At 41.9% G+C, this 13,040-nt stretch overlaps 1 protein-coding gene across 6 annotated transcripts in view; it reads left to right on the forward strand.

The window, feature by feature from the left end:
- Nucleotides 1-13,040, forward strand: part of PLEKHH1 (pleckstrin homology, MyTH4 and FERM domain containing H1) — a 50,991-nt gene that overhangs the window by 17,401 nt on the left and 20,550 nt on the right. For 5 of the 6 annotated variants that reach the window (XM_030950295.1, XM_030950296.1, XM_030950299.1 and 2 more), the window contains exons 5-11: nt 2,502-2,585; nt 4,118-4,199; nt 6,819-7,828; nt 10,189-10,267; nt 10,837-10,925; nt 11,433-11,583; nt 12,625-12,764. In XM_030950295.1, the coding sequence (XP_030806155.1) occupies nt 2,502-2,585; nt 4,118-4,199; nt 6,819-7,828; nt 10,189-10,267; nt 10,837-10,925; nt 11,433-11,583; nt 12,625-12,764 (1,635 nt within the window). Of the gene's footprint in view, nt 1-2,501; nt 2,586-4,117; nt 4,200-6,818; nt 7,829-10,188; nt 10,268-10,836; nt 10,926-11,432; nt 11,584-12,624; nt 12,765-13,040 lie in introns of those variants that run through there. The other variant, XM_030950300.1, reaches the window with a different exon arrangement.

The following is a 13,040-nucleotide window of genomic DNA, read 5'->3' on the forward strand; positions in this document are numbered from 1 at the left end:
ATGCTACAGTCTGGTCACAGTTTTTCTCTGTCTTTTTACCACAGTGATTGCTTTGCAAAACCATTGTGTAGCCCATTTCTGTTCATGCTGCTTCTTGGGAAGGGTCTTTTCCCAGCCTTTAGCAGTTCTCCAGCATAGTTTATCTCTTGTCAGATGTCATTATAAAAGAGCAGCTGTTTCTCAGTATGGATAGTTCCTAGTCTCTCTCTTTTTCAGTTGGTGGAAGGAAGGTGCTACATTTCCAGCAGGGCTTGTATTTCAGTTCTAGTAAAGGCCTTGCCCTGTGGTTTTTATAACATAAGGAGTGAGGTATTCTTATGTGTTGTTAAGTAAATAACTTAAATAGAAGTAAAATTTTACAAAAAAAAATTATTTGGCCATTTGAGTTACATTGAACTAATTGCCACCTGTTTCAAGGGCTGTTAGTAGAAATCTTGTTCCAGCAACAAGAGGCAAAATGAGCTTCTAGAAATGAAAGCCAAAGCTTGGCAATTCCAGACAAGAAATACTCATTATCAGAGTCACTGGTTTAATTTCAGAATGGGATCAGATGGTGGCAGGGCTAGAAGGTTACTAAGGGTCCCTGTAAGGCATCCTGTTTGTTTTCACTGGGATGGGAAGAGCCATGGAGTTCAGAGCATCATTAAGAGAGCACTGAGGTCACGTCTGGGCCACGCAATAGTGTGGGACACTAAGAATCTCTAATTGCTTTTGGAACTTAAAGCACAATAACTGCATCTATGGCTGCTGTGCCTGAGTGAATTGGTTCTGCTTAGAGGCAGGGTTTATTACACATGGTGACAATGCTGTCATCATGTCACTGTTCTACTTTAGAACCCTAAATAAAGCCTTGGCATTGCAGTTCACCATATAGTGTAGTAATCTGAATCTTTTATCTCTTGGACCATGTTCCAGGACAAGTCCAGGTCATTAGAGATTCAAAGCCAACTCCCATGTGATGGACATTCAGAGATGGTAGACCTGCTATATGTGCTAGATCATTTCAGACCTGTAGGCACATCTAGTATGCTAACTCCTGCAGAGGTTGAGACTTGATGATTAGGAGCACACAGAGTCATATAAAAGGAAAAAAACCCAACTAAATAAATCTTCTTCTTGAAGCATCTGACTTGATTGCTTTAATTTCATTATGCTCAACTCCAAATGTTACTGCTGCCTATAATGTTGCTTGTGCCTACTTTAAAGTCAGCAAACATACTTGGATAAAAGCCCTTAAATGTGCAGTTGTAGTGATAAATAGCATGTGGTGATTAAAAGTGTGAAAATGTCAGAAAAAGATATGAAAATGTGGGGAATTTTGTGGGGTCTATTTATCCATGTGAAACGTTTAAAGTGGGAGGAACTGACATTTTTTATAATTATAATTGCTGGTATTATTTTACTTCAGAAAAAACAATAGAACAAGGAAACCACCAGCTGCTACCAGAAGGCATTATCTTTGCCCTTTAATTGGAGAAACCAGGGCTGATGTGACATGCAGCATATTGTCCCCCTCTCTTCCTCCCTCTGTTGTTCCTGGAACTGATTTCTTCTTGCAGTTGTTTAAATCATCATGTAGATAGGAGAGTTTTCAGTGATGTTGCTTCTGATGAAGCCACACAGAAGATAAAACAGAAAGCTTCAGGTCATCACAGTGTTAATTCAGCATCTTTCAAAGGAAATTTCCAGAAAAGTTAAAAACACAGCTGAGAAAACACAGCTGCAAAAATAACGTAGCAGTATTACCCAAGCAGATACCTGGGGGAACAATGGTCATTTTGCAAATCAACACTATTGCCATAACACCTTTGTGTGGACTAGAGCCTGTTCTAATGGATATGTAAACATACAACCACTCATAGCATCTGAAATCCTCCTAGCAGATCTTAGGCATGATCTTGATATTTTTCAAGGTCAGGTTGTGGAACTTTTTTTCAATTTACTTTCTCAATGAGAATATTGTGTGTATGTGTGTGTGTGATAAATATGTTGTTGGTTTTTGCATCTTGTGCACCTTGAAAGGTTCTGCTCTAGACTCATGCTTACAGCGTCTGAATCCCTTTTGCTTGGAATGACTGGTATTTTATCAATCATTTATAGGCAGTGCTTAATTCTTATTAGCTTTGGCCAATAATGTGTGTGTAGGCTGGGGGAACACTACAGATGCTCAACAGCAAATAGCAACATTGCAAAGCCATCTGAAACAGAAAAAGTTGCAGATTCTACTCAAACTGTGGTAAGTTTGTTACCTAACCTGGATTTTGCTAATACACAACAAACTTCTGAAACAAACCTCTGAATTTGACTCTAGATACCATGTAAGACAAATTAGAGGTTGATTTTTTTCAGATGCCAGCTGAAAAATTGTATCCAAGTAGCAGTCATAAATCTTATGTCTGGAATGGGAGCTCCTGTGTTTCAGTCACTCCTGATGCAGTAACTCACTGAGAACAGTTGTACTTTCCTATGCATCTAATGTTGGTTTTGGTTTTATGGGACAGAAACAGCTGAGGACTGAGGAAGCCAAAATTGTTCAAGAGAAAGCTGCCAAGATCAAAGAGTGGGTAACATTTAAGCTCAGGGAGGTAAGTCTCTGGTTTTCTACCAGGTTTCAAGGCATGTAAGTACATGTGGCTGCACTGCCAGGGGCTTCCTACGTAGGACAGCAGTCTGGGGACAGTTAGTCTGCCACAGGGGCACTCTGCTTGTTTGGCCCTGAACATACTCAGTTGTAGGGCTGGGATCATCACTCTTACCAAGGGCTATTTACTTCATTGGGCAAACTGTAGATGACTGTTAAGTCATCAGTGCCCAAAAGCAGTTTCTGAAGATTGACTAATCCCAAGTGTCTTTCACCTAGCTTTCTTTTACCTCTCCTTCTTTTCTCTGGAAGCAGTTTCTGTTCATTTCTGACAGAGTACCTGTTACACAAACATGTCCTTTGCTCTTCTATAATTTACCATCTCTGACTAGTGCTGTTTTCCTACTGCCCAGTATTTTTTGTCTCTGACTTCTCTGTTCTATCCATCCTGTGGATTTATGCCTCTATCTGGTCCTACCCTCTAGAAAAACAAAGACAGCAGTGGATCAGCATGCAGTTTTAAATATGGAGTAGTAGTTTTCAAGTAGTAGTTTTCAACTGGGAGTGGGTAGCCTGGTCCTTTATTCCAAGTGAAAAACATGTATTTCCAAGTTTATGACAGAAAGGGAATTTGTTGGAGTTAGGAGAAGCATTCTTTGTGGGCACTGATTATGTTGTGACTTCGTAATGTCATTAGATTGCCTAAGTAATCCACTGAACTCCTGTGCTGCTTCTCTTCCCTGTGTGAGATAACTAAAGGTGCATTTAGCTTACTGACTGGTGCAGCACAAAGGAGGAAGCAGAGGGTTTGATTTGGTATGACCTGCTGTGAATCCAGGACCATACACTCACGCTTTACTGGCAAAGAGGTTTGTGCCAGATGCTGATTCCAGGTGCATAGCATGCACAAGTGGATCACTGCCAGTTGGAGAACTTGGTACCAATGGGTTACTCGAGACAGCACCACAGGTGATTGCTTCAAGAGGAAAGTCTGTCTGGGTGTACCACTGCTGTGTTTAAAAATGGATACTGAGACTCTTGAAGTAAAGGCATAAAGCAAATTTGCAAAGAATCTCTCATGCCCTAATTGGAAATGTAAATGCACCCTTAATGTTAATTTGGTTTTTGCTGTTTTCTTTGGTCCTCTGGGTCCATGGGATCTTCTTTTACTACATTAAGGGTGAGACAGAACAAATGCTCCTTCTGGGTAATGTTTTTTTTTATTCTTTCTTTCATGAGTGTTATTTCTGCAACAGGTGTAAATGATAAGCCATAACAGGGAAGTAAATTTTAAGATGTATTTGAGAAGTGCCAATAGTTCATATAGAGGCTGTTTCAGAAAGCATAGCAAAATATTTTAAGTGGGTGCTCTAGTGATGTCGCTGATTAAAAGGATTCGAGGTGACTGGTAGACTCATTTTTTTCCCTTGTTAAGAAACTTGAAAGTAATAAAGATGAAGGCATGTTCTGTGTAGTGGGTCACATGTGCTCACAATTTTGCATTATGTTTCTTTTTTTATTATTCTTCTTTCATAGCTAGAGCTAGAAAATTACCACCTGAAAAACTGTAATCAGAGACTGATGGAGCAAATTGGAGTTCTTCAGGATACATTGCAAGGTAAATGTGTTCACCTGGCACTGTAGCCTAGTAACCACCACAAGACTGGAAGTCAGCATTCCCGGGTTGTATTCTTAAGTTTGTCAGAAATTAGAATTTGTGACAGCAGGCAGTAGAGTTGCTCTGTTCCTTAGCTGGATCCATTTTTAAGATGGGAATAACATGCTTACCTCCCTTAACTCTTAATTTTTTTCCCACCAATTCAGTATAGACTCCTTTTTTTTTTTTTTGTTAGAATCTGCATTTGCCATTAAAATAAGCCACTAAACTCCTGAGTTGGAAGCATTCATTTGAAATACATAGTAGAACTCTCCATTCAGTGATATATTTCAGTGTATCTCCGTGTGTGAATTATTCTCATCCCCACAGAACCTCTGCTGGCATGTGAGCTGAGTAACTGAATGAGCCAAGGCAGCAGCTCTTTGGTCTGCCTTTAGGAGCTGGGTTTCTCTGTGCCACCAGGTTGGGTTGGAGAAAGCTGCTTATGGTGTTTTGGGTTTTTGCAGTTCTTTGGTGGCTGGATGGGAAACTTTGGTCTCTAGGCTTAAATTCAGCACCTTTTGTTGTAACGTGCTTTGAAAAAGAAATTATCTCTTAATTTATTTTTTTTATTTTTTATTGGTTTGGTCACAATAAGATGAACTAGTTTCCAGAACTTCACTGGGCATGGGGGGAGGGGACATTTCTTTCCTGCAGAAGTCTTTCTGGCTTTCCTGTTACTGCACAGCAAGGGAATAGGGCAAAATTCCTTCTAAATCCCACCACATTTCTAGTGAAATGCTTTATGACTGGGTTTCTCTCATCCCCTCTGGCTCTGACTGTTCACAAAAAGCGAATGCCTGGTAAGCTGCGTTAATAATCTGGTATTAAGTGTGCCCTGGATCCCAGCTCTCTGGGCAGTAAACAGCACTGCCCTCTCCTCTTATCCCTCACTAGTCTCAGTATGCCAGGCTAAAGTCTGAGGCCTCTGCAGAGGGACAAATCTCTTCTTGCTTGCTGTGCTAATAGTAATAGCTTCTTCATCTTAATCTCCTGTCACATCCAGGAAGCTGCAAAAATACCAGTAATATTTAAAATGAATGGCATCTTTTCAGTCTACACTAATGATTTACCTTAGGGTCAGGGGAAAATATGTGCCAGGATTTGTGTGTGCCATTGTTATGTGTTAGCTTTGCTAACATTCAGTTCCTTGTGAATCAAGTGCCAAGGTCATGCTCTCATTATTGTCTTTTTCTCAGCTGTTTCCAAGAGCAGGTTTCATCCTCTCTGCTGTCAACAGTAATTTATTCTGCTGTTTTGGTCTTCCCTCTGTAACCTTGTGTCTTCAGTTTGTTTCTATTTCCTTGTGAATCCCACGGGTGGTTAAGCAATTCCCATAGAGTTTGATGTTCAGGCAGCATTTTCAGCAACAGTTGTGCAGAGTCACACTTGCCCATATTTTGCAATTTCCAAAGCATTTGGTTCTTTTTCAGTCAGGCTGAAATAAATATAAATGCCAAGGTCAATCAAACATCCTCTGCCATTCCAAGTTTTATCCCCGCTTTCTTATATTCTAAAGCTGCTATTTGATGGAAATTGTAGAACTGAGATAATTTTTAATAATTATGGAAAGGAAGAAAGAATAATAAGCGTACTAAGTAGAAAGGACAGACATCTATCTTTTATGTCATCCTCTAACATAGCAACTGAAAGGGCACGGAAAGAACTGAAAAAGGGAAGATTTTACAGCAAAACCATATAAGTGACTATTATAAAACTTAATGCCATAAAGCATTGTGTGGGTCATATATCACAAAAGGATAACAAAAAGCTCTAGGGAAATTCTTGAAAAGTGAGTAAACTCCCCAGTTGCTGTGATGTTTAAGAAGGTCTCCATACCTTTGCTGGAAGCTCCATCTAGCCCCTGGGAATGCATGGAATCATACCAGATTATTTGATGAGTTCAATCACTGTAGGTCCACTAAAACCAAAAGCCATGCTAAGCAGTGTTCTGGCCACTTTGATGTGTTTGACAAAGTGTTGTGTGGATAGGTGCACTTCCTTCTCATGTTTTAAGAGAGGAGGCATAATTATACAGGTGAGAATAAAAACTCCTATATTGCATTAGACGGAAAGCTTGCCTAGGCCAATATCCCAGCTCCTGGTTGGCTGTTCACATTCCACAAAGGACCATACGAAATAATGCAAGCTGGTCTTCTCTCCATATATAATTCCAGCTTCTGCTCTGAGTAGTTTAGGAAGTTCCTAGGCCTGAACTCCTGTACTACTGATACATTAGTTTTTTCTGGCCTGTCTGCAGCATTCTGTTTGCTTTTTTGTTTGGGAAAAAACTTCCTTCCATAAATTTCAAACGTGCTGCCTAATTTCATTAGGAAGCCCTTAATTTCACTTTCGTCAGAAGCAGTGATTAATCATTTCCTATTCATATCTTCTGTGCTAGTCCCAGTTATAAATGTATAGTACTTTGGTTATAACTATGCCCAGCCATCTCCTTTCTGTTCTGTATAGTCCTAAACAGGCCAGGATGCTATTGAAATATAACTGAATGTACACTAGGAAGCAACACTGAAGACGTCAAAGCGTTTCAATGCCTTAACCATATGTTCTCCTTCCTTGTAGATATGACCAGCATTCCTCCCTTTGAATCTCTTTGGACCTGTGATTCCCTGAAGCCCCAAGCATCAGAAGCCTCTTTTGCTGAGAAGATAGAGCAGAAATCTGTGCTCCTTGCACCTGGTTTCAGAGAGGTGTGTCAGACAGGACCTTCCAAACATCTCCTCTCTTCAGCAAACATAGTCCTTGCCAATGACACCTTTACTGAGAATGGAGAGGAGAAATCTCTGCTTTCCCAGAGCATGCTGAAGCTCATGCCTGACCCATCAAGCTGGAATCTGTCCACAGAGAGAAATGTATTTCCCACTGTAAGTTCTCAACATGGTTTAGGGTGCTCTGGTCCCATATCACTGGACCCTCCAGCTGAAACCACAAGAATTCTTGAGGCTTTGACCTTCCAATCATCTTTGGAAGGAAACTGTAGTGCTGTGAGCACCTTGCAACAAGTGGGTTTGGATAGCACCTGCTTCTCTAATGATCTGAGTGCCAGATTCCATTCCCACCAGCGGAACTCCTCTTCCTCAGCAGAAATTATGAGCATGCTTGAGGGACATCTCCAAACTACTGAGCCACCTCTGGTTGTGTCAACATCAGCTGTTACAGCTCATTCCTTCTTTCCAGGGAGGGAGTGCAGCCTTGGGAGTAGTATGACATTTCCAAAAATACGAACACCCAATACACCAAGAGACAGTATCCAGCTAGCCAAGAGACATCACAGCCAACCACAGTCAGGGGCTAATTCTTTCCATCGTGCAATGCACTTAGAGACTAGCACTTTCCAGCCCATAACAGACCCTCCAGTCAGCTCTGCACACGTGGAGGAGACAGACATTGATGATGATGGGGTAATGGAGAAGATGGAGACAGAATGTGGCCTGCTGAGGGGAGAATCTGGAGCGTGTGAGGGAATGTATCACTTACCTGCAGAGCAAGGAGAAGCTGTGACTTCTGAGTCGAGCACACTTGACCCGGGATGTAAACCTCCCACACCACCACTGCACCGATTCCCATCATGGGTAAGAAATGCATGGACAACAGTATGAGAATGCTGCTTATCTTTGTGCACAGTAGTTAGGCTACTACACTTCTTGGGCTCAAGGAATTGTTACCGGTGGGTATCACAGGTTGCATTCCTGAGCCACCAAGTCAGACTGTTCCACATCATGGGGCATGCTGGTTCCATTGACAATTTTTTTTCTTTTATTTATCTTTATAAGGGGGAAAAGATCAATTGAAAAAAAACCAGTACATAAGAATCATAGGAATAAAAGTGAAAGTCAAAATGTACTGTATTGTCGTTTGGGTCATCAAAAGTTAATCCTTAGTTCTTTTGTCATGTGTTTAAGATAGAAAAATGAATCATAAATGCAGTGGACCAGACCACATAGCTCCAGAGTGAGAAAAAGCCATGGATACTAGAATAGATACATGGATTAGATCTCAGCATTCCTGTCTCATGGTATGCTTCTCCTGTTAGGAAAGTTTTGTGAAAACCTTTGGTAAAGTGAATATGCACGTCCTGTCATTTTTTCTTACAGTTACTTGTGAGGTCAGATAGATGAATTGGTTTTTTAGTCCTAGAATTGTTTAGGATGTAAAATGCAGCTTCTCCTCATCCACTGAGCAGGTCACTTGTCATAGAAAGTGATCAGGTTGGTCAAGCAGGACCTGCCTTTCACAAACCCACGCTGTCTGGACCTGGTCCCTCGGTTGTCCTGCATGTGTTGTGTGCTGGTGCTCAGGATGAGCTGCCCCAGCACCAAGGTCAGGATGACAGGCCTGTAGTTCCCAGGTCCTACCCCTGGCCCTTGTAGATGGTGCCCCCTTTGCCAGGTTCCCGTCACCTGGGACCTCCCCGGGTGACCAGGGCTGCAGGTGACTGATGGGCAGTGGCTCAGTGAGCTCTTCCAACAGCTCCCTCAGCACCCTTGGGTGGATCCCACCTGGCCCTGCAGACCTGTGTGTGTCTAGGTGGCAAAGCAGGTCACTGGGCGTTTCCCCTTGGGTTGTGGGGGCTTCATTCTGCTCCCCATCCATGTCTTCCAGATCAGGGGGCTGGCTGCTTGGAGATCAGCTGGTTTTACCATCACACTGAGCAAAGAAGGCATTGAGTATCTCTGCCTTTTCCTCATCCTTTCTCACTGTTTCCCACTCATATCCAATAAAGGATGGAGATTCCCTTTTTTTTTTCTCATGTATTTATGGAAGTCTATTCTTGTCTTTTACTGCAGTTACCAGGTGAAGGTCTAGCTGGGCTTTGGTCCTCCTAATTTTTTGCCTGCATAACTTCATGGTGTGTTTGTAGTCACCTGAGTCACCTGTCCCTTCATCCAAAGATCACAAACTTTGAGTTCAGCCAAAGCTCTCTAATCAGACAGGCTGGTCTTCCTCATTGTCTCATCTATCAACACATGGGGATGACCTGCTCCTGCACCTTAAAAACTTCCTTCTTGAAGAATGTTCAGTCTTGCTGGATTCTTTGTCTATCAGGACTTACTCCCAAGGGACTCCCATTAACCAGGTTCCTAAACAGGCCAAACTGACAAACCTGGTGGAAATCAATGTAGTATCAAAAGAGGCAATTCTGTTTTCATTTGCTTTTCTAAAGGCATGGACAAACAAATGATTTATTGAAACTGCAAAGTCAAGCACTCATTGTTACTTCTTATGTCTTATAATTTTTTTGGTGTACTTGACTTGGCAGTCTTAGGTGCTTTCATGTATATGTATTATGTGTGTTATTTCACAGTGAATTTTGGTTGTATGCTTTAAGGCGCACAGAGAGGTTTCCTAGCTTTGGGGTTTATCCATTTCGCACTAGTTGATGTCTTAGTCATAACTCTGCATCTAGATACAGAGTTGGGTTGCCCCTCTGGAATTTTTATCAATTCATGAAGCACTTTGAGATGCTTTGAACTGAAAGCTCTGTATGTTGTTGTAACTGAGACACAGGCTTATTGAGATCATTCCAGGCATTTCTTTCATTCCCTTATTACAGAATGGGCATCCTTTGCAGCTGATGACTCAATGAATTGTTCTGGTATAGGACCCGTTCTTAATTAATTTTAATGCATTGTTTATAATTTGGAAAAATCCCATCTCTTTCCAAGCTGTGATACAGTAATTTATTGATAATTGTGTGTAGGTGTTCCAGTGTGTGGATGTCACCTCTGTAGCTGGGAATTAGCACACAGGAACATGCTTCCATTAATGGTCATTCGCACAGCATATGGTGGAATTCAGCTATCTTTGTTAGAGAGCTCCTCCCTCCTGCCCAAAGGTGTGACTGTGGTGTGATTCTGTGACATGGACGTTTCTGTTGGTAAGAATTACATTTTTTGCCTGATCACTGTTGTTCATGGTATTATTGTTCCAGGAGAGCCGAATCTATGCTGTGGCCAAGTCTGGCATGAGGCTGTCTGAAGTGGCCATGGTGAATGATACTTCCAGCTGCTGTAAGTTCTGGACTAGATCCATCCTTAAAGGGAGTTTATGGTGACAGTGTGGGACCTGAGCTTCTGGCTGTCCATTTCTTCATTTCCTTGCCTGTTTTCAAAGTAAATTTGACCTCATAGATAGCCTCGATAAAGGAAGGGGGGAGGATATATCTGATTTTGGGGATGGTTGGTGCAGGGCGGTTTGTGCCTCTACATTCAGGGACATCTTCAGGGATTCCATTCTGTCCTCCATCAGTTTTGCAGCCAGTCTTCTGCCTCTGCATGTCTGTGGCCTGTTTTTACTCTTCACCATCATTTTGCCTGTTAGGGCTTTTTTCTCTTTATACAGGGTACAGCAGATTGCCATTGTACCATGGGGAGTGCAGGGTGGGTAAGGTGTCTTACAGGCTAAATTGAGGGAACATTGCAGCTCTCTCTGGGAATTGTATGGAATTAATAATGCATCTCCTGGCCTTTCTGAAGCCAGACTGTCCAGGATGGCTGTTCTCCATGTGCTTCTCCATTAAAACCTCCTTTTCACCAGTTCGTATTATTTGCTCTCTTGCTTTCTCTCTGAATTTCCCCAGTTTCCAATTTCTCGTGTTCAACTTCTGGGCCATTTACCCATCTCATCTACAGAAATGTCACAGTACCAGTCTACACTACGCTGAAGGGGGTAAGGAGTTACCTCACTTTTCCTGTTCTGAAAAACATGGTCCAGATCTGCTAGTAATTTGAGACAAAACAGGATAGAACTGTGCAGTGAAGGAAAGAAAATTAGAGAATGTCAGGAAGTACTGGACATCAAAAGAATGCAGAAAGAGTAGCAAATGTTAAATATATTTAAGAACACAGAACATTGCAACGAGTTTTAGTCCAGGAAGTTGCAGTGTGTACTATGAAACCTAGAGGTGACTGTGGGTGTAGCCTAAGGAATGAAATGGAACGTAAGGGTTGTGGAAGAGTAGGAGGGTGTAACCAGAGGAGACCCAAACAGGTCAGACTAGAGAGTCCAACTTGGAAGTCCTCAGACTAGAAGGGGAGGAACTGTGGAACCCTGGGGCAGAAGTGGGCAAGGCAGTGTGGAAATGAAGGGCATGGGTTGCTCTGTCTCCTGATTGAAGGGGGATTGTCCTGGGGAAACTCTTCTCTTACACACTAACCATACAGGTCTGTTTTCCAGAAAGCCACACAGATCAGCAATGTGCCTTTCTTAGATGAGTCTTCAGGCTCTGATGATGACTGTGGCTCCCATGCCAGTTTCAGGACTTCTGCTGCTGGATCTGAGAACAGGAAAGCTAGCATGCCAGGCAGCCCTCGGGCTGTGAAGAGAGGTAAATTGGGAGCATCGCTACTGGGCAGGATGAACTCTGTCATCAGAGCCAAGAGCAGCGTCATCAGTGACAGGCAAATGCTCAGCCAGAGTGTTGCTTACGAGGAGTTCTCCCAGAATGTGTGCAGACATCAACAGTAGAAACAGTAGAAATCTGTTCTTGTAGATGATTTTTACTGCTGATAGAGTTCCATTCAGGCAATTGCTAAACTAAGATTGTGGGAAGGATTGCCCTCCCAAATTCATCACATTTCTAGTCATCCATACCTTTGCTGTGGCTTCTCCTTGGAAGCAAGCTAGTACTGACACAGGACAGAAAATGCTTTTTTGTCTTAGTCATTGACTGGTAATTTCTTGACCAGTCAGTACATCTCACCTATCTCTGAGAGCTATCATGTACTTTGAGTCCTGATTAGGACTATTTTTCTTGCCTGCTGGCAGGGCTAAACTGCAATGGAAGTTGAATGCAATTTTTGTTACCAAAGAGACAATGTGAAACACTACTCTATTTTAGAAACAACCAAATTTTGTTGGTTATCTCTAAAATAGAGTTGTATTTCATGTAGTCTTAACTTCTGTTGTGATGCATTGTGCCTGTGCATTGCCATGTGCGTGTGGTAAAAGATTCACAGAAAGCAAAGCCTTATTGCTAGTGAAGAAGCCTTTTCCTTAGCTGAAATCAGAGGGGGTTGGGGCTTTTTAATGGATGTCCCCAGATGAAAACAAGTTGTCTCTCCTTCAGATGACAAGTTTATTGATTTTTTTTGTGTATATATTTTAATTTGGTTTTATTCAGCAATAAATTTATTTCACTATCAGTATCCAAAACTCAGTTTTTACTACTTGTCTTCCTAGGGAAATAAAGAGGCCTCAGAAGTCACGTTAGTGGGGTTTGAGTTTCCAAAGTCTGATCTGATTTGTTCTTCTTGAACCAAAAAAAAAAAGCCTTAATGGTGAATGCATAAATGTTTTTGGAGTGTACAATATTCAGTGCATGCTTTTGTCTAGCCATGACTCTTATTCCTTCCTTTATTTTGAGCAGGTGTATCTGTGTCCTCACTGAGCTCCGAGAGTGACTATGCCATCCCTCCTGATGCCTACTCCTTGGATGGTGACTATTCAGAGCCAGAGCACAAGCTACAGCGAACATCTTCCTATTCCACTGATGGTGGAATCTGCTCTGTAAGGCTTGCACTGTAACTGCTGTGTTACACCTGCACAGGGGTGCAAACAGAGCCTTGGCCTTAAAAGAGAATAGTGTAACTACAGGATATTGAGTAATCCCCCTGCAGAGTGAAGCTCTAACAGACTGGGCTATTAGTCCAGCTGATTGGTATCAAAAGACACCATCTGATGCTTCAACAGAAGGTGCAATTTCTTTATGTGGTAAGGTAAAAGTATAGGTCAAGGGTGTATGACCTATATTGACTTCCTGTAGTTGTATTCTACTTTAATGAT

This window comes from Camarhynchus parvulus, chromosome 5, assembly GCF_901933205.1.
Source record: "Camarhynchus parvulus chromosome 5, STF_HiC, whole genome shotgun sequence".
NCBI lineage: Eukaryota > Metazoa > Chordata > Aves > Passeriformes > Thraupidae > Camarhynchus > Camarhynchus parvulus.